Below are 23,007 nucleotides of genomic sequence, written 5' to 3'. Positions count from 1 at the left end.
AACTATAGGAACATTGGGTTCGAAGCTAGTATAAATATTGCCAAAAGTCTTGCATTGGATATGAACATAGAGCTGATTTTTCCAACTAAATGGCGTATTATTAGAAAAAGACAATTTGATGAGAATGAGAATAATAATGATGAAGAAATGCAATAAGTAGAGGAGTCTTTTAGAGTTAATTATTTTTGTTGTTGTTGTTGATATGACGATTGCTTCTTTAAAAGATAGATTCGATCAGTTAAAGGTTTTTGAAAATTGTTTTGGATTTTTATTTGATTCTATGAGGTTGAAGTCACTGGATGATAATAAATTAGGAGAATGTTGCAATAATTTTAAGATTATTTTTTCTCGTAATATGTTGGATGTTGATACAAATGATTTTTTTTGAAATGAAAGTGTTGCAATTGACTATGCCAAATGTGTTCATGTCAGTGCTTGAAATTATTAAGTTTGTTAAAGCTGCAAAATGCTACCTAATGTTTCAATTGCTTACTCAATCCTATTAGCAATGTCGGTGATGGTAGCATCCGGAAAAAAGAGTTTTTTAAAGTTGAAATTATTGAAAAAATACTTGAGGTCAACAATGTCACAAGAAACATTGAATGGGGTAACTATGCTATGTATTGAAAAACATATGTTACAAAGCATTGATGTTGACACTATCATCAATGATTTTGTATAAAAAATGTTCGAAGACAATATTTTTTATAAGTTTGTGTATGCTTAATATGTTTTGAACATTTTTTAGATCATAATGAATTACTATTTGTTTATTTTAATAAAAAATAATATAAAATTTATATTATATTGTTTTAGTTTTTTTTAATTAGGGGTCCATTTCTTTTATTTCGCCCGAGAAAAAATAGTCAAGACCGGTTCTGTATAAATGTAAATATAATTTTAAATGTTATGTTTTTAATTTACAATATAATATCTATAATTGACATTTTATCTTTTCAAACTCACCTTTTAATATCAATCTCAAATAATTAAATTTTAAACTACACTTTTATACATAACTTTAAAAAATTTGTTTCTACATCTTTAAAAGTCTTCTATTTAAAGCTATACCAAACTGACAAATGAGTACACGATAAAAATAAGTACTCTGCTTTCTATCACATCAAGATGATGAATTCAGTTGTCCAAGCATTTTGAAAGTAAAGAATTAGAGCAATGGAGTTTGATACCAAAGGTAGTTCCCCAATTTTTTATATCAGAAGAATAATTCTTTTTAAGAGAAATTAAATGTTAATTTATATCTTAATTAAAAAATAAAATCATATCATAATTCATCTATATCCCTTTTTTATTATTTAAATCTTAAAAATAATCTTGAGTACACGCATGAAGATCAAATATCCTCCCCGATATATTCTGAAAATCTCTTCAACGTACTCAATAAATTTCAATTGTACACCTTAAATATGGGATGTCTCAGTACGTATCAAACTATATCCGTTTTGTAGCCATGTTGGGGACGTATTTAGTACTTGGTACGAAACTAAGTTGTCGTACATTTACTACATTCTTATAATGTAATTTATTTCATTCACAACATTAAAATTTGAATTATAGATGATTATTTAAGAGAATTTATATTTCATCTCATTGGACTAACCGATTGTTAATCATCAACTTATATTTAGTAATTAAAAGATTTTAGGGTAAAGTATAGTAATGGTCACTGAACATTTCTGAAGCTTGCATTTAGGTCCCCCAACTTTTAAAACTTGCAATACAATCTCCCAACATTTATTTCGTTTGCAATATGGTCCCCCAACTTAAATCACTGTTAGAAAATTAGGGTAAATTATATAAACGGTCATTGAACTTTTCAGGCACTTGAATTTAGGTCCCCAACTTTTAAAACTTGCAAAACAGTCCCCCAATAATTTTATTTTCTTATTAAATATAGATGTATAGAAAATATAAATGATTCAATTTATATTTAAATGTATGAATCATTTATATTTTTGATATATTTTATTTTTCTTGTATAAACTAGTATTTAAAATATGTTTATATTTTAATCAAAATATTTCAATATACGAATAAAATATATTTATATAAATGTATTTATATTTAGATGTATAAATAAAAAAATATATTCATATATTAATGTATGAATCATTTATATTTTTTGAATATTTTATTTTTAATAAGAAATTAAAATTATTAATTATATTAGAAATACTCAACTTAAGATTATATATATAATCATGAATTATAAATATGAAAAATATAATTATTAAATTTAGTTTAAAAATATATAAATCTTAAATTTATTCTTTTAAAATATTGTATCAACTAATATTAAAAAATATATTAAATCTATCAAACAATTTATCAAATATAATATTTTTATTGTAAAAAAATATAATATTTTCCCATCATTTATTGCTTTCAAATTTTTTACCGAAGTTCAAATCTCATTATTTCCATTTTCCATTATATTCTTTTTTTCTGGCATTGGTCATACTATTAGTATATGTATTATTGTATATCTCTTAACACAAACGATGGTGTTAGCTTAGTGGCTCCACCCTGTATCTTTCATTTGCGTGACTCAGGTTTGAGTTTGCTCAAGACCCAAATTTTACTTCTTTGTAACTTAATTTTCTTCTAATTAGGTGGTGACATGTGTCACCAATAACATATATCATGATCATGTGTTAACACATGTCAGATCCTGGTTAAATGATTAATTTATTAAATTTTATTTAATTTAGGACCAAATTGATAGCATATATAAATAATTAGGTGGTGACATGTGTCATCAATGACACGTGTCATGATCATGTGCTAACACATGTCAGATCCTAATTAAATGATTAATTTATTAAATTCTATTTAATTTAGGACCAAATTGATTATATAAATAATAAAGACTAAATGTATAATAATGTCAATTCCTTTTAACTGCCACTTCATCATTTGTATCAATTGGCAACGACTAGTGGCTTAGTTGAAACAGTTAAATAATTATGTTGTATGATTGATAAATTTAAAAGATCGATGACAAAAGTAAAAAGGGCTAGATAGTTAAGTTGTCAACCTAGTAGTTTACACTTTTATTTATACGTCAAAATAACATTTTATAAATTTAAAATTCGAATTATTTTCAACCTCTTCTATATCCTAACTACTTTTTTTAATTAAAAAATTTCTTCAACAGATAAGAATTATACTATTATATTTATATAAAAAATACGTATCACATGAAATAAGATGAAATTAAATAATAATAAATCTGACATAATTGAATTTAATTGAATTATTTTGGAATTTAGGGTTTAGAATGAAATTGAATTACTTTGGAAATTGGGGTTTAGAATGAAATTGAGGACTGTTTTGCAAGTTTTAAAAGTTGGGGGACCTAAATTCAAGTGTCTGAAAAGTTCAATAACCTTTTATATAATTTACCCTAATTTCTAACGGTGGTTTAAGTTGGAGGACCATATTGCAAACGGAATAAATGTTGGGGGACTGTATTGTAAGTTTTAAAAGTTGGGGGACCTAAATGCAAGCTTCGGAAATGTTCAGTGACCATTACTATACTTTACCCAAGATTTTATTATTGGACTATTTAAAAAAATGAAAATCATGATTCTTTTCGAATTGAAACAATTTTTGCATAGACAATTAAACAGTTAGATGCACATTAGTGCTCAAACAAAAAGACGAGGTGACGAAAACTCTCGACCACCCGAATGAGTTTCTGTTTTTCTGATCTGTTTCTAGTCAATATCCTTCGAAGCCTCGACTGTCCAAAAGGCAAAGCTTTAAGAACATAAAATCTGGACCGTCCAAATGTCAAATCCTTAATAAGATACAAAATGAATATTTTATTTTTCATTCGAATATTCAGTAATAGAATGAATGTGTATTGTGGATAACGAGGAAATGAGTTGGAAATCCTTTGCAGCCTTCTCATTGGCTCATCCATTTCAACCATAATTGTTTCTGTGCCATCCATTTCTTACATAAAATCTTTCACTTTCCTTTTTTATGCATTTCTGCAGCTCCAACTAAATCATTAACTGAAAATCTACACAAAGCAATGGCTTCGATGCTTAGCTCCGGAACTGTTCTTAGGCCAACCACATTTCTCGGCCAGACCAAAAATGCTAACCCTCTTAGAGACGCTGTTCCTATATGCACTCCCAAATATACCATGGTCTGTTCCTTTGTTTCTTCTTTGAATTTTCTTAGATTTGTTCTTTTTATTAGTCAGACGATTACAATGCAGTGTCTATTTAGAAATTTCATAGCCAATTGACAATGAACTGAAGACCTCAAGGTAGGATTGTTCATTTTTGGTTTCTGATATTGAAGGTGTAATATGTGTAGAGAAATGAACTGTGGTATGGACCAGACAGAGTGAAGTATTTGGAACCCTTTTCAGCTCAGACTCCATCTTACTTGACCCGTGAGTTCCCTGGTGACTATGGTTGGGACATTGCTGGTTTGTCTGCTGATCCTGAGGCCTTTGCCCGGAACAGGGCTCTTGAGGTATTTTCTCTTTCTTCAACATTGTTAATTTCTTTGTCTCGAAAATTTGACATTTTGGTAATCCATGGGAGATGGGCAATGTTGGGAGCATTAGGCTGCATCACACCAGAAGTGCTCCAGAAATGGGTTCGGGTCGATTTAAAGGAACCAGTATGGTTCAAGGCAGGAGCTCAAATCTTTTCGGAAGGTGGAATGGATTACTTGGGCAACCCAAACCTCGTCCATGCTCAAAGCATCCTCGCCGTCCTTGGATTCCAAGTCATCCTGATGGGGCTCATCGAAGGATTTCACATCAACGGTCTCCCTGGTGTTGGGGAAGGCATCAATCTTTACAAACATTCAAACAAAATTATAAACATCTTACATCACCAACAACCCAGAATTATACACAAACTAAACCAAACTATTCAAACAAGGCAGCCTCAACAAATCCCTGTTTGTCTTATGCACATATGATGATCTCTTCCACCAAAGTAAAAAAAAAAATTGGTAGATACATACAAATACAATGTCTCCTCACTGTTCATGGACTATAGATATATTTGTTTCCACAAATGTAAAGAAATTGTACCCCAAGAATGGAAGGAGGGAGATGATCATTTCAGACCGGGGATTTTGTTATGCCTTTGAACCTAGCTTTCCCCACCATTTTCTTCGAGCTTTATCTGATTCGGGATGCCCACGCTTATGCAGTCTTGCCTTCGTTTCCTTTAATCTCAGCTTGTAATCTTTCTTCCAGGTCTTGAACCGGCATTTTAATCTCCGAAGTTCATCATTCGTATTAGAACCTGGCTGAGGCATTTTGATGTCAATCAAAGATTTAGCATCGGCATCAAAAGTTTGTTTCCTCTGCTCAAATTCCTTTAACAGATTGCCCAGTTCATTCAAAGAACCATTCTCTCTACCCCCAACAACATCAGGCATAGCATTAGAAAATAAGATGGGTGTGTTCCCACCAGTAGTTCGAGATCCCATGGACACGTTATCTTGAGAATCATAGCATCGAGGAGATAGCACATCAACTCTTCCTGGCTGACCAGCAGCACTGTTAGCAGCAAGACTCTTTCTGGCAGCAGTAAGACTTCTCTGAAATAAATGCAGTTGGAACCAATGATCAAAGTTAGTATTATTATATTTTTCGATAACGTTATAAGAGATTGATGAATTAAATCATAGACAAGCCAAAAAATCAACAAGGAAAGATTCGACAAAGCTGTTCTATTATCTCCCATATAAAGTTTACAACCCGCCAATTATTTTAAGTCAGTTTACATGATTAACTGCAATCATCAGGATCACATTAATTTCGCAGTTACTTCGATGATTATCAAGAACTTTCGTGTTGGCCAACAACAATTACTCAAATGCAAAAAAAAAAAAAATTAATATTAATATATAAAAACACAAACTCACTTGTAGTGATGCCATTTGCTTTTGCCACATCTCCTCCATTGTTTTCATCTTTGCCTCGTAGTCCAACCACCTTGCCTCAGACTTTTGTAGTTGTTCTAGTAACGTGGCATTTTCTTGTTCTTTTTGCCTCGAAGTCTCTTCTGCCTTGAGAACCCTTCTTTTAAGCTCTGCCATTACAGAAGGTAGAACTTGAATCTGTTGCTCATGGGGTATCTCCTGGTCAGCCGAAAAAAAGGGGGTCATACTTTTAAGTCTTTCAGACTTCAACAGATTACAGACAGTTAAGAAAGTATAACATGCTTAGAGGCATGCTTTAGAAAACACTCTTAGCATTAGTAGACAATACCTTTGCTTCAGACATCTTCCTACCCATCTTTCGTCTAGACTTCATGCTTTCACGGTTCGACTGTTTCAAATAATGCATGTTTTTGAAATGCCTACGGGCCAACCACCCACGGATTACTGCATTGGAAAGAAAAAACAGTGATAAGGATAAGGAACTGAAAACAACGGAAAGCCAAAAAAAAAAAAATTAGATAGCACATATATTTACCAGATTGTAAATATATGACTGCCATTAACTGCTCATCAATTAATTGAGAAGCAAATGCCGAGCACCTATTTGCCTCTATAGTGTACTTCCTTCGTATATTTTCACCAAAGACAACTGAATCATAAGGGAAACATCCGTCAATTGATAAACAAGTAACCTGAAAATGTGAATTGGCAAAATATAGGTGCCTATGATGTAAAAAGGCACTTTGAAGATAAAGATGCCTAAAGAATACAGTCTAAAATTTCCTGCAGAAAGATAGCCTGAATGTAAGAAAAAATGTATACGTATGACCAAATAAGACAACAAAAAATCAAAAAAAAAAAACAATGTCTCAATATTGGGAAAAAAAATCAATAAGAAATGAGTTTTGCTTGGAAGAATTTACATGATTGTATACTTTTTGCTCCTTTGTTGAGCTCCTGGAAAAGGCGACGAGCACAGTGACCTCGGAAGTATTTCTGAACCCCAATTATTCCTCGCAATACCTGTTTTCTCCTATCCTCCAATGAACTAATCTGCAAGCCAGCCAGACATAACATCATCAAAGAAATTATAACTTAATATTAACCATAAACAGAAATGAAATAAGTTTGTAGCTATATTTTCTAGAACTCGGTATGTTAACTTGGTCCAACTCTAAGAAACATTCAAAGCAAGACAGCACAGAAACTACCTGCCCAGTTCGAAGAAACAGTTTGGTATAGCCGATTTGATACATTTGAGGAAGGACATTAAATTGTTTTAGAAGGGCAACTGAAATACTCAATGGGTCCTGAGATACATTGGCCTCCAACAATAGAAACCCATACCTAAGAAATGCACAAATATATGAGAAATATGCTGAAAATAATAAAGAAAAACACTAAAACTAAAGGAGGGTTTATTTTCAACCTTTCTGCAAATGCCTGATGTCTCATTCTAGTAGGATATCCAGATCTCGAGACTCTGATAACCTCCAAAATTCCATGACATCTAAGCTGCTGTAAGACAAGATCCTCTTCAAACTTACCAGGGAGTTGCTTGGAGTTTGGTTTGATGCAGCAAATAAAGTGAGGTCTTGCATTCTCCAACTGGTGCATTAATTTGAAGAGCTGGCCCTGCAAGTATGGAAGAAACCGTTTCATTTACGGAGCATGCCAGCGTGCAGTAAATACAATACCCCTAAGACTATTAGATATGCCACATTGCCAGACCCTCAGATCGACCGGGTACTCTCATTATGATGTCCACAAGCTGTACTGTCCTCTTTGGGTTCCTACAGGACCCTTAAGGTTGCCACCTGGATGTGTGCACCCCTAAGCTCAAACCCAGGGCCTCTCTATATGAGAGTCCATTTCATAACTCCAGTACCAACATCAAATGGCACCATTGATGTGAAAAGGACTCCTATATGTAAGAGGTCCTGGTTTCAAACCTCAGAAGGCATACCTTTGGGCTTTGAGTGACAACTTTGAAGGACCATTGGATGCCCAGATAGAACGATACCAACTTGTGAGAAATGACGATGCATGACATGATGCAGGGAAAATGAGACTGAGAGTACCTTTGTCAGCAGCGTGACTGCTTTAATTTCAAATAAAGAATGGATACCTTAAAAAACTTTGTAGTCTTTCTGATCAGTTCGAATTATATTAAAATCATGGATACATTTGGATCACAATTACTGAGAAAGCAAATTTACCTTGAATTTTGCCCCAACAGTTGCCTTTGGAGCATCCGATGAAATTGCTGGTTCCAGAGATTGATTAAGCAATTTTTTGGCAGATAATTGTGCCAACTGGCCATTACAGGATGATATAAGTTGGACTACCTCATGGTTCAATGCATCTCGGTTCTTATCCAAAAAGCAATTAGTGTCATACAGCACCTGGAAGAACTTGTAAAATAAATAATCATATAAGAATTGTGCATTGCCTATTAGTTTACAATGCCATTTGAATCAACTTACAAAAAATTCTTGAATATTACCCACTTTCTTGATTATTTTCCTTTGATATTCAATGAAAGGAAAAATCTTAAATAGAATTTCTTACTGTCCTCAAAAGACCAATAACTGACCTCTCCCGCAAAATGTCGAACACAAAAGGCCCTGCCTCTATCTCCTCTGAAGTAAGAATTAGAATTCAGGTGCTGCCTCAACTTATTAGCAAGGGTAAAATCAGTTGAATTGGGTAAATTTGATTCCTCATCCAATAAGGAAAGTAGCCCTAGGGGCTTCTGCAAAATAAACACCAAAAAGGAAGAATGAGGGATTACCAAGGAACAATTTGGTTTCAAATAAAACGAGATATGAAAAGAAAATAAAAACTTCAGCCAGAATTAGCACCAAAGCTAAGACAACTTACTTGATACCAAGCTCAATTTCTATCTACTATCTTAGAAGAAAAACTATGGAATACACAAGAACCACATGTTACACAATATAAACAACAGAATCCAGAAATCCTTAAAACAATCCAATGAACACCAAATAAACCTTGCAGACAAAGAAACCATTGAACCTTCAAATTACCTTCTCAAATAAGTCCAAGCACTCTTGGTTGTCTTCAAAATCAACTTTGGTCCAATCAATCCCATCCAGCTCATACTCCTGAAATATGAAAAAGAAACTCTTAACAATTGGAAGTTGGTCAAAATTGAAATTTCTGATAATGGAAACCAAATCCAGAATAAGAATAAACAAGTGATAACCAGATTATATAGAACTTTTGGTATGAAGATAATTTATATGTCCAGTAAAATGAGAGCATAGTACTAGAATCCCAGCTCATTATACAGAAACTGTACAGAAGTCAGAAACTCTGGAAATTAAAAGATTTGAGTTGCTTACCTCTTGCTCAAGCTTCAATAGGTGCCGGATGAAGTGTTGTTGCAACCTCTCATATGCATAATTTACACAAAGCTGCTCAAAGCTATTCTTCTGAAAATCAGATGAGAAAATTATCAGTTGAACAAACTGAAAATTCACAATGATGATTTCTAGACACCGAATCCAAAACTACTTACCTTAAATGACTCAAACCCATAAATATCAAGGATGCTTATGGACCTGCCAATGTGTTTTTTACCCCCTTCAAGTGACTTGTTAATTTGTTCCACAAGCCAGTCAAACAAGCTTGCATATATGAATTTTGCCAATGCATCTCTTGTATCAATAGCCTATATTACAAATTAACTAATGTGTTATCATGCTGCCAATGTATCCATAACAGCAATATAGAATGTGACTTATGAGAGGATTGAGAAAGAATATTTTTGTTAACCAAAACTGCACAAACCTGTTGCAATGTCAATTTTTTACAAATACTATCCCTGCCAACTCGGATTCTATGGGTAGATATAGTTTGTATTAGTTCATCTGGAGCACAACCCATCAGCCTGGCAGCACTGGTTAAAGCTGCAACAAGGAATAAAGAAGATCTCACATAAATAAGCATCTTACAAAGACAACATATTAAAAACAAGCACTTACATGCAAAACAAATGCTGACTAAAGATTTAACTTTAAGCAGATTCAACAAACAGGTTACATAAGCAGGCATAAAACTACTGATGATGATGAAAAAAAATGTATGATGAGGTGTCTTCACAACACACATACCTTCATTGGCTGATGCCTCCACATGATTTTCTTTGTCAATTACTTGAAATGATATATTTCCCAACCATAAAACTGCAGCAAGCATTGAAAATGCTTGCTCTTGCTCTTCTTTGCAAATTTGAACAGTGTTCAAGTCTTCCTGCAAAAATGCAGAAAATATTGCTTAAAGGCCGATGAGACAAATCAAAACACTACTGAGGGTAAATTAAAATATAGTCTTTTGACTATACCATAAGCTTTTGGAATTTATGAGCATCATTAACACCATTAATCACCAAGCACTCACTCTGGACGAGATAGTTGTACTCATTAGCTGTTTTAAGATTCAATCTCTCTGCAAAGACATGATTCCAAGGATCATAAATATGTTTCACAAATTCAATCCAGTGAACAACAGACCTGTGGCAGGAATAACTTTAGCAACCCGGAGCTTTAAATGATATGATACAATATCATAACACTTAACAGTAATTCTCACAGCTAAAGAAATAACAGGTGCAAGCATAGTTCTATGTAGATAATATAGAGCTCGACCAAGGTGATACAGACTCCAAAATATTTTGAAACTAGCATGGATAGAGAAATGCTGTGAAATGAAATAGTACCTCTTAGAGTTGGTGGAGCACCAGCACAAAGTTGATAAAATATATGGTAAGACCTTTCACCAGCAGTCAGCTGAACTACCCTTGACTGCTCAAAGGGGACATCAAAAACATCCACATTAGATACCATACATGATAGCAAAGATAAAACCCAATTAAATGTTCGACCATGTCAGGAACTCACCTTTTCCAAAAGAACTATCCAGAATAGCCATTGATTAATCAACATTATAACAAAAGAAAAAAGTCAGCAACAGAGCAACCAGAATTAATCAGTACTATTTTATTACTATAAATAATAATAGCATTTTCCTTCTTTTTTTCGATTTCAACATGCTTACAAGTTTGAAACTTGGCACCAGATATCTTCCCCAGTGAGGTAAAATGAATTTCTATTAGTTTGCCCTGCACCGGAACAGAGAAATAAACAAGACATACTTTTCTGAGCAATAGCGGATGTGAAATCAGAAATGCATAAACCACGGTAGAAATTGGTCCTCTAGGATAAAGGTTCTTTTATCCATGCAAGTAATTTAAAATGAGGGGTAAAGAAGAACTCACAAATCGGCTAGAATTGTCATTTCTAGATGTCTTTGCATTCCCAAATGCTTCAAGTATACAATGTGTCTGAAGGATTTCACACTCTTTCCCACCATTGCCGCGTCCGAGAGCAGCTAGGTATTGCATTGCAAATTTTGCTGTCTCAGTTTTCCCAGCTCCACTTTCTCCACTGCAAGATAGATTTAGATTATGTAATTCAACAGTTCATAAAACAAAGGATGTGCTTTAAAACCCACAAGTATCATATTATAAGATATAACAACAAACATTAAAAGTTCCATCTAACCTTATGATTATAGATTGATTTACTCCATCTGCAAAATTTTAATAACAGATAATAAATCATCAGAAACAATATAGTACACCACCACAAGCAAACCATCACTTGTTTATTCTAACTTCAGAAGGAAAGGAGTTGTTTCATTCACCATTCATCATCTCCTTATAAGCATTGCCTGCTATAGCAAAAACATGAGGACTATCTGTAGCTTTCTGTCTATAACTCGTGACAAAATCCTTCCCGTAAATTTGGACATCTTTGAATGGATTGACTGCAATTAAAACTGGACCTGCTTTACTCTACATAAAGAAAAATATATATAAATAAATGAAGCTCAGATGCAGAGATAATCCTCATAAACAAACACCTGAATAAGCATCTTACATATATCATATCTCGAGAATATCTGTGCTTAAGAGTGTGAAGAAGGGATGGTTCATTCAAATAACTGAGCTGTATAAGATCATTCACACCCTCCAGAACTCCTGGGTTTGCCGGTAAGAGCTCGCTGGTAGAGACTTTTACAACCTATAAGAACCGTACAACATAAATTAAACACCAACCAGCCAAATGGAATACTAAAGACTAATTGTACAATTTCAAAAATCATGACACAAATGAACTTACATTTCCATTGGAGAGGGTGACAACTGATTCCCATCCTGATGAAGATTGTATGGTTCCCGATCCCCACACCCCATTGGATAGCCGGCACCAAACATGAAGTTTCTGTAACCAAATACTCTCACAATAAATAAGCATTTTGAAAAAAAAAAATCAAATTTATTTGCCAAAAATAGTAATAATTTTCACAGAAGATAATCAAATGCCAAGTCGATGCTCCTGTCAGTCTAAATTTCATTTCAACCATATTTTTTCGTAAGTAAATACACTCTATAAAATCTCCAGATCATAAGCACCATAATTACTGAGTTAAAACTCCTAGCACAGTAAATCAAATCACCATCACTGCCAACTCTATATTTGAACATCTGCAGGTTCCTCATCATGAACCCTAAATTTATAATGAAAAAGTTGAATTCCATTTAGTCATCTTCCTCGATTTCTTGTATGACACCCCAAACCCATTTCATCAAAATTCAAAAGTATTCCTTTTTGAAAACATTTATTAAGAAAAACATGACATTGTCACCCAAGTAATAAAAATCTCCAAATTTCCCCTAAACTTACTAAGTACTTGAGCTCCACGTTATGAAAAACATGGATTTGGTAACACCTAAAACCCAGAAAAACTGAAAAGCAAACAAAGAACACGTAATTTAAACTCAATACTTACTTCCTTAATAAAATATCCAATATTCTCATTCTCCTCACACTCACCTTCCCTTTCCCTCCCAAATCATACGGTGAATCTACTACATTCACATCTTTCCTCATTTTTTTACTCCCAAAACTATTTCCTTTCACCCCCAACTCCTTTTCCTTCCTTTTAGCTTCCTCTTTTCCCTTCACTTCACTTAAAACGGCATCGTTTACACCATTAACATCGATTTTGAAGTTGGTCGGAAAAGACCGGCGAGCCGAGGGAAGTCGGGCTTTGGAAGTAGGCCGGGCTGGTAAAGCCGGAGGTAAATCTTTAGGTTTATCGGCCTCGTCTTGCCGCCGGAGAGATTCTAGCATTTCTTCTAGCGAACTTTTCGCTAAAGTCGTCGGCGACGCCGATAACATCATTTTTACAAACAAAAGTAAAACTAAACCCAAAATCCACCGGAAAAGTGAATTCTTTTTTCAGAAACTCGATTTAGTTTCTTTGCTAAGCTCGCATTGCACAAAAAAAGGAAATTAAAATAAGATCGAAACAGCATAAATTATGAAGTGAAAAAAAGCCAAAGAATTGAAAAACGTTCCGAATTTTGTTAAACGGGAAATATCACAGTATCATCTGCTAAAAAGCACACAAAGATCAACAAAATTGGAAATCCTATCATTTTAAATAACAAATTCTTACAAGACATTAAGGATGTTCGAAGCAAACACTTCAAATTCTGAACAGAAAAGAGAAATAAAACTGTTAAAGTTGTTTCGAGAGAAAACAATGAGCGTGTTGTTCTTATTCTTCCTTTCTGTTTAGCTATGTCCAATGGGTTTAATGTCAGATTTTTTTTAAATAATAATATAAAATTAAAAGTTTGGATTTTATTATTATTATTATTTATTTTTGAAATTATAAAAGTTTAGATCTGGAGTCTGGACTGGACATGAAGGGTGTTTTCTTTTTGAAAAATAAAAAATAAAAATAAAAAAAAGAAGATATTTTTGGAGGAAAAAAATAAATTAGAGAGGGCTGTCTGGGAATTTGGATACAATTACCGTTAAAAGAACTACTCTTTTTCATATTTTTTATTAAATTCCTCTTATGCCCTTTTTAGTTGTTTATATCCCTGCGTTAGAAGGATTAATGGTCATGAGAAAATTTGAACAAAGAAAATCAATCATCTGGATTTTTTTTATTTAATCAAGTTTTTAGATTTAAAATTTCAATCAGCAATATTTATAATCGATTGAAATCATCTTTAATTATCATGGTTAGAGATGATAACAAGATTCGAATTCGACGGATTTTAACCTAAACTTGATTCATTGCGTTAGATTTTCTTTAAAAAAATTGGATTCAAGTCATGTCATGTTTTCTAGATTATGTGTTCGGTTCAACTTGAGTTTAAGTTTTAGGTGAAAATACTCTACCCTATCCAAATAAAAAAAATGTAATTATACTTTATATATTTATAGATAATTACAATAATATCTCCTATATTTTAATTTTTTAGTTAGATCCATATTTTATCAAATAAAATTAAGAATTATATATATATATATATCAAGTCAATTCGGGTCGAATATAGTCGAATGTGTTTTATCTCAGAAGTAGACATGCACAAAGTCGGATAAAAAATCGATTCGGATCGGATAAAAATCGATCTGGTTTTTTCACATAGTCAAAAAATAAGATTTAAAAAAACCGGTTCGGATCCTAACCGATTTGTAGGGTCGGATGGTATAACCGGTTTCGGTTTGAAAAAACCCGATTTTTTTAAAAAACGGGATTTAAAAAATCGATTTTTGAAAAATGGTATTTTTTTTAGAAAAAATGGTCACAAAAACCCACGGCTATATTAACGACTAGTTTTTAAAACCCCATACCGATTTTTTCGGATAAAAATCGGTTTTTTATCCGCTTTTTTTCAAACTGTTTTTAATCCGGTAAAAAAACCGATCGTCCATTTTTCCCAAACCGATTATACTATCCTATTTTTAAATATCCGATCCGGTTTAAAAAAACCGATTTTCCCAAATCTGGTTTCGGATATTTTTTGCGCAAAATCGGATATTCAGATTTTTTGTACACCTCTACTCAGAAGACGGATCAAATTTCAAATCGGATGAAGTCATCCTAAACCTGAGTTAGATCGGATTTCAGATAAAGAATGTATTTTATTGGATCATATCAGATTAGACAAAGATCTGACCCAACCGCCTCATGTATATTTCTAATTACAATATGATAACAAATAAGCATAATCTTGATCCGTCGTTGCGATGTCAAATCTAACCTTAAAAAATGTTAAATGAAAACAACAACTAAAAAATTGAAAACGTGCTATAAAGACAGAAGAAAACGTGTCATAAAGATAACATTATTAAAAATTTAAAATAAAAAATAAAGATATGTTATAATAAAATAAAATAAAAATAATAAATATCAATAATGGAAGACCAACACTAAAAATAATGCAGTTACTAATCACAAAGAATTAATCCAAACTGTCAATAATTTCAAATGTCAACACCTTTGAGTCATAATACCACAAATTCTTAAATAAAAAATAATTACATTTAAGTATATATGAGCCCACAACTTTCTGAAGATATCAATTCAGTTAAAAGCTCATCTAATTATTTGTTAAAAACAATAACTTATATATTAAATCAAAAAAATGATTATTTATAAGTAAAAAATTTATTTATATGTACTTATGTAGGTAGAGAGAAATGCAATAAAAATAATACAAATTACTATTGTACCAATAAGCAATAACTTTTTAGACCTTGTTATTAAATATAAATTCCTAATATCTAAATTATTTTTTTAATTTTTTACTTGTAAAAAAGGACCCTTAAACAAAACAAGAATGAACGAAACCGCTTACCAAATACAACTTTCATTTTAATAATATACCCTTTGGTAGGTTGATTGGTAAATCTAAATTTAATACAAGTCAAATTAATTATTTTATTATTTTCAGTACATCATACTTTCCTTTCATTTTTGTCCAAGTTAATTCTAACTTCTAACCCACCACAACAACTAATTTACTTGCTAATTTAAGCAGTAATTCAAATAAACTCATTTGTTCATTTACGTTCGTGAATGTTTGGTAATCTGTTCGTTTTTGTTCATTATGTTTTTTGGTTTATATTCAACACAATCTCCAAACTCGACCTAATAAATTTTAACCTTAAACACATGAATAGTTTAAAACTCAGTTAATTTTATACCTAAATAAAAAAAACTCGAATTAATTAAAGAAAATATAAATATTAGAATTATTTAGAATGAAAAAACTCTTCTTAAATATAAACCCAATTAATTTTATGTTTGTTCATTTGTGTTCGTTTATATTCGTTTATCATTTTAACAAACAAACATGAACGAACACGAACAAGTTAAATTTCTTAATGAATGGACACAAACAAGAAATTTCATTCGTTTAATTATTTGTATTCGTTCATTTATTTGATTAAAGTTAAACGAACAAACATAAACTTATCCACATTCGTATTGATTCAATTCGTTTACATTCCTGCAAATTATGCATGTTTAGGTATTTTTATAAGTCAAAAGTTCAATGCAACCTCCGGATATTGTAGGGAAGTTCAAATCATTTAAACTTTAAATCTTGTGAGAAGAAAATTTAAGGATTAACATTAAATTATTCTTTTGACTTGTATATAGATTTATATTTTCAAAAATTCTCATATCTACTAAGCGTATGACTATATTTAAATATATATTATTTTGATTATTCAATATATATATATATATATATTAATTCGAAGTTTATAATTTTAAATTATATCATATTTTTTATTAAGTTTTAAAATAGTTTTTTGGTCAAAGTAAGTACTTAAAGTTATTATTCTGATTATAATAGGTGTCTAAAATATCTTTTGATTAAATTAAGTAATTAAATTATACTATCATTTCATTTAAGTACCTAAAGTATTTTTAGTTAATGTCACATGTGAATTTTTAAAACTCAAATGAAAAAATCTAAATATTTCAAATACTTATTTTGATTAAAATGATAGTTTTATGTTCTTATATTGATAAAAAAGTATTTTAAACATTTAAATAGAAAATATGATATATTTTAAACATTTATTTATAATATAAGCTTAATTTAAATCTGAAAGATAAAAATGGTTGCTTTTATGACTAGCAATTACAAGATAAAAAATATCTTTTTGTTTTCTTTTTAAATAAAATTGATATCTAAAATAGGATAATAGAAAGTAAAGTTGCGCCAATTGCCAAAACCACCCATTAATAATTCAAAATTAGATTTCTTTTGTAAGGGCATATCTGTAATTCCGTTACACAATATACAAATTACAGATCAAAGGTTGTTTTTAGTATATAATAACAATCATTAGCAGTTACATGGGCCCCCCAACTAATAATCTTGTAATAAAGGCAAATACATATTGCACAAAAAAAAAGTTAAGAAAAATAGTAGCTATTGTCGTACACTTGATACATTGTTCATAACTTCGTGTGATATATGTGAGTGTATTTTTTAATTACAATACATGTATAATAAGTGAGTTTATAATTAAATTATTATACTTTAAGAAAGCTGTATTTGAATTATTTTATTTGTTAAATATATAATTGATATTAATTTTTTAATTACATTTACATTACTTAATTATTATAAATATATATATATATATATTTATACAATCAAAATTTTCCTTACATTTTTTTATCTGACTCAAAAGTCACCTAAATCAATTATTATTTCAACTAATACCGGCGAGATTTGAACTTTATCGCTTGTGTTCTTTCCCTTATTTATGTTCTAAATGGGCCTATTTTTGCAAACATGAGGACCCATTTGATAATTATTATTTCAAGAGTTCTTTTTTTTAAATGGGTTTTCCAATACTTCAAAAATATTTTCAATGATATGAGTCTATAGATGATAACAAGTCGGGTTAGAGTCGGATTTTTTATCAACCCGATCCGAAAATATGCACCATCCACCTAACTCCTACCCGAAATATATACCATTCACCGACTCCGACCCGACTTTTACCCAACCGATATAAAATAAGAACTTAATTAAAATAATAAAATTTAAGGAAATTACATTATTATTTTTGGGTCAGGTCGGGTCGGGTCAGAGTTTTTTCACCCTCCACCCTCCACCCGGCCGACCCGATCTCATCCCTTAAAAAATCCGACATGACCCGACCCATATTGTGAATTTTTTTTTAAAAAATCCGACCTTATCAGGTCGGGTCGGAACCCGCGGAAAAGAATTAAATTGCATCTTTAGATATGCCAATATAAACTATTTAGGAAATTAACATTACAAATTATCAAACAGTAAATTGGCATTGTATTTATTTTTATTTTTTTAATATTTGGTATTTTTTAAACAAAATGTTAAGTTCGATTAACTTTTTTAGTTAATATACAATAAATGTACACAATTCCAACCGGAAAACTCAAAGAGCATGAAAAAATAAGATAATTTTTTTCTTGAATACACGCTTCATCTTTCAAAAAAAGGTTAAAAACTATTAATAATCTCCATTCTCTATTCCAGCCTAGAAGAAATATTTTTTTTTGGATAATTAGCCTAGACGAAATATTGGTGTAAGCAAGGACATAATTTTTCCCCTTAAGAGAATCAATCTGACATATTGCTTCGAAAAATAATTATTAATTCATCAACAAACTACACTAAAATTAAAATATTGAGCATAATTTGATTGTTGAACATAATTTGAATATGCTTAACAAATTGTGGATTAGAAAATATTAAGCATAAATTACTATGTGACCATAATAATGGGATGAAATTGATTGAAAAATAATGTGATAAGAGTGAAAATGCATGTCAAAAATTGGATATAGGAAAGATTTGGTCTTGTTCATTTTATGCTCACTATTCTAATTCATAGACACTATGTTTAATTGACATTATTTATAACCTAACGAATAAGTTAAAAGTGGATTTTGATAATCTTGTTGAAACATAATAGATAAAAATTAACTAATATGAGTGATCAAGTAATAGACAATGATGTTACTAAAAATCTTTTGTAGCTATTAAAGTTCTATGATTGTACTTTGAAAATGGTAAAAGATGACATATTGTCTATCTATAATATCCATAATTTTTTTTGAAGAAATAGGAAGAGGCTGAAAATTTCTTTTTAAAGGAGACAAATTCATAAATATTTAAAATATTCTTAACGAGGAAAATTAATTTCATAATTATTTGAATTATTCATACTAATCCGACCATTTAATATGTTTGAAACTTTGAGAGTAAAAACATGTGTAAACAAAATATGATTAAAATTAGGATTTTGTATTTAAAACTTATTATGAACTTGTAATAACCAACTTGCGTCAGTGGTTAAAAGGAATCGTTGTTGTTCCTAGAGGTCATGAGTTTGAGCACTAGCATCTAATACATGCATCACAGGGCTTATATCAAAGGAAGATGGACCAGCGCTTCAAATAGACCCACACGATCAAACCTTGAAAAAGAAGACCAGTAGAGCAACAGACTTCCAACTACTTTTTGAATGAGATCATGATGTTATGTGGTCGACATTCTTTTGGATTTACGACTGATTGTCTCTTAGTTTTCAACGATTCTTGAATCGCATTAATCCGATATCGGGAACTCAAGATACACTCATTTTAGCAAAGACAACTCATGCATAAATTCCTATACAGGATTAATAAGGGATTTTATAAATATTACAAATTTTTAATATTTTTATTGATTATTTATAATATAATTTAATATAGAATGAGACATTATCTTTTAAGATTAGATTTATTATTTTATTAGGAATTAAGATTGACTTAAAACATTATTTGTAGTTTATTATTATTTTATTAGGAATTAGAATTAGAACATGTTTAGTTTATTATTATTTTATTCATTAGCTATTTATGAATTTTAGAACTCCTCCCCTATATAAAGAAGACTTCATTCAACTTTGTGAACACATCTTTTCTTGAATGCAATATATTGAGAGCTTATCTTTGCAAGTGTTGATTATTTGTGCCTTCGAAGCTTCTTTTCATTAACTTCTTTTCAAGTTCTTTGTGAGAGAGATCTTCACACTTCGATTTGCCTTTTCATTGCCATTAAGAGGACTGGTTAAAGTCATTTATCGAGTTTGCCTTTTCATTATGACTAGGAGGGTTCAATAGGACAATTATCCATCTATTTCCATCTTCATTATCAATATCATCCACGCCAACATATCCACGATTTGGCCATAAACCCTAATTTTGATAAGTTATCCTATTTATCATTAATTATCTTTAGGTATCTTTATCCTATTATTTTCCTTATCTTGTTTTGTCTTAATCTCTTGTTTGTCTCAATTTCCTCTAACCCTAATTCTTCCATACCATTTCCTTACCACCACCCATAGCATTTAATTTTCCCTATCGTTCTTTGATCGAGTCTAGAGCTTTCTAGGTTCGATTCTCTAACGACGAGTAATGTTCATTATCCCCTGTCGCTTAGAGAAGATTATGGAAGCATCGTGTCCAACATCCTGCCCATGTCTCTAGTCGCGATCAGAAAATAAAAGAAGTTGCAGAATGCGTCCTTTTTGAATGGGCACGACGTGGGTCTAATATGGTAATTTCTAGAAGGTCTAGTCAGCACGAGAAAGATTCTGGAAGCAACCTATTCAGCACGATTTGAGGAGATATCTTAGGAAATTAGTTTCTAAATTTAAAATTAAACATTTGAGTTATTTTGGATTATCTTTATTTTAATTCCTTGTTGTTTTTAGGAAATTGGAATCCTATAAATACCCTCCATGGGTAAGGCTTAGGACTATCTTCTATCTTTGTTACTTTAATTTTGTTTTTTTTATAAAAGTTTCCATTTTTATTCATTTCTATTTTTTACTTAAGTTTCCTTTATTTTTCACAAATATGCTAAGTATGATTCGTATCATGCTTAGCTAATTTATTTATATCCGAGAGGTAGCAATGAATCAATTCTATAAGTGAGAATTGAAAAGCACGTAATTCCCTTCGAGCTACGTTTTTGATTTTTTGGTTTATTAGTTTGGCAATCGACTTTACTTATAATATTAAAACGCTTTCAAATCAAAAAGAGCTCGTTGGTCTGGATGTTGTTTTAATTTAAAATTGGGAGGAAGGATCGGCCTTTGGCAATTCGACTTCCTGTGAACACACTTAGCGGTAGTCCGTTAAGGAAAATTGAGATCGGATTTGATTCTCGACGAGACAACATAATCCTAGTCGAGCCTTTCCAGCACATAATTTTATTTGTTCTAATGGCAATAATTGTGGTTAGCCCATTTAAGATTTGGCTTTTGAAGAGGGACTTGGGAAGATCAGTTACTAGAGAGTAAAGCAAGTTATAATGGATTGGGCCTTGTAGACTGTAATCGACATGAATCCCGTGGGAAAAATCTATTTCGATGATCAACAGAATTGAAACAAAGCTAGCTCAAGGCGACTTTCTCATTGATATTTTTTCAATCTTATTTACATTTAATTTATTTTGCCTTTCTTTTAGTTTTCATTTTCTATATTTATTTACTTCATCTCATTCTCGCTAAACCCCCTTTTTTATTTATTTTTCTTGTAATCGCCTGGACTAAAATCAACACGAATTTGCATCATAAATTACTAAGTCCTTGTAGATCAACACTCTTTCACTATACTATTCTCAATTTTATTTATTTAATTTTGAATATGAATTATTTTATTTTGTTGAGTAAAACGATTTATATCAAAATTGGTGTCGTTTTAATTTTATGACCATGCAAAGCCCAGAAATTATCTATTTTCCATTTTAATTTTATAACTAGGCAAAGCCTAGGAAATTTAGTAGAATTCAACCCAAAAACTGAAGCAAGTGCTCATAAAGACCACGAACAAATGCTTCGACGAAATAAACAATATCGAGAGTAAAGCGAACGACAATCAGATCTGGAGTCTACATCCGGGACCTCGGTAAACACCCACTCCTACGAAGAATCGATACCTGACACCACTCAAAATACACCTGTCGCAGACCCCACACTAGAATCAGAACCAATGGTAAATCAGACAATCAGAGAGCTAGCTGCAGCTCTCGCCGTTCAACAATCACTCTATATCTTATTTTCTAATGGCGAAACCCCTTTTCAAATCAAGACGAGATTATTCCATCTCCTCCCTATATAACGGTCATCCCAGTAAGAGCCCACATAAACACCTCGTCGAATTTCACATGGTGTGAAGTAGTATGAAGCCTCAAGGAGTTTCAGATGATCAAATTAAACTAAGGGTATTTCCTTTCTCCTTAGTCAAAACGGCTAAGGAGTGGTTATTTTATCTTTCGCCTAATTCAATTACTACATGAGTTAATTTATTATGTGTTTTCCTTGACATGTTTTTCCTAGCGACGAAAGCGAGCGAACTAAGGCGAAACATTTTAGGAATCCAACAAAGAGATGGTGAAACTCTCTATGATTACTGGGAGATTATGTGCTTGAATGAATTGGTTGGATACTTGGTTGAAATTTTCCTTTCCATTGATTATTTTTTAGCATGTTATGGTTGTTTAGGTTTATGTACTTATTTTGAATATGAACACTCTGATAATTGAATTGTATGAGTAGGAATTTAGTTTGACTTCATTATGACATTGCTTGATTTTATCGATTGAATTTTGCCTAATTTGATTCATGAAACAATTTAGTAAGATTTAAGCCTTGAGCATATTTCTTAATTTTTATGCTCGTTTTCTTGTTTGAGTGTGTCGAATTAAAACTTGGAAATCTAGAACTTATGGCATAATACATTTTGAGACTACACAAGAAATTTGGTGTTTTGATATGATTGGGGCATTAGGATTCACCCCACTTTTACCCAATAGAAAGCCTACCCTTTTCTTCTCCATTAGTGAACAATTTTGAGCCTTTTCTCACTTCTTTGTTTTCACCTTGATCTTAAACCCAAGCCTTTTTGTTTTTCACACTCTTTTCACCCTTATCGAGACAAAGAATTGAAGATTGTTTGCACTCTTGTTCCACGAAAAAAGCGAGAAAAATAGTAGTATTCGAATAAAGAAGAACATTAGAAAAAATCCAAAGAAAAAAGGAGAAATAAAAAAAACATAAAAATAGTTTGATTGATTTTGATGTCAATATTTTGTTGTTTATTTAT

The 23,007-nt window shown here is 31.4% G+C and overlaps 1 protein-coding gene and 1 pseudogene across 1 annotated transcript; one reads left to right on the top strand and one right to left on the bottom strand.

Moving 5' to 3' along the window:
* The first annotated feature begins 4,011 nt into the window (after positions 1-4,011).
* LOC120143462 (chlorophyll a-b binding protein 3, chloroplastic-like) lies at positions 4,012-4,986 on the top strand. Its single transcript, XM_039157778.1, has 3 exons — positions 4,012-4,180; positions 4,354-4,515; positions 4,573-4,986. The coding sequence occupies exons 1-3, from the start codon at positions 4,064-4,066 to the stop codon at positions 4,969-4,971; spliced, it is 678 nt and encodes a 225-aa protein (XP_039013709.1). The 5' UTR covers positions 4,012-4,063; the 3' UTR covers positions 4,972-4,986.
* A 3-nt stretch (positions 4,987-4,989) lies between these two features.
* Positions 4,990-13,220, bottom strand: LOC120143461 (annotated as a pseudogene).
* Positions 13,221-23,007: the final 9,787 nt, after the last annotated feature.

This window comes from Hibiscus syriacus, unplaced genomic scaffold (genome assembly GCF_006381635.1).
Source record: "Hibiscus syriacus cultivar Baekdansim isolate YM2019G1 unplaced genomic scaffold, ASM638163v2 tig00110847_pilon, whole genome shotgun sequence".
In the NCBI taxonomy this organism is placed as follows: Eukaryota; Viridiplantae; Streptophyta; class Magnoliopsida; order Malvales; family Malvaceae; genus Hibiscus; species Hibiscus syriacus.
This window is presented reverse-complemented; position numbering and strand designations above follow the sequence as displayed.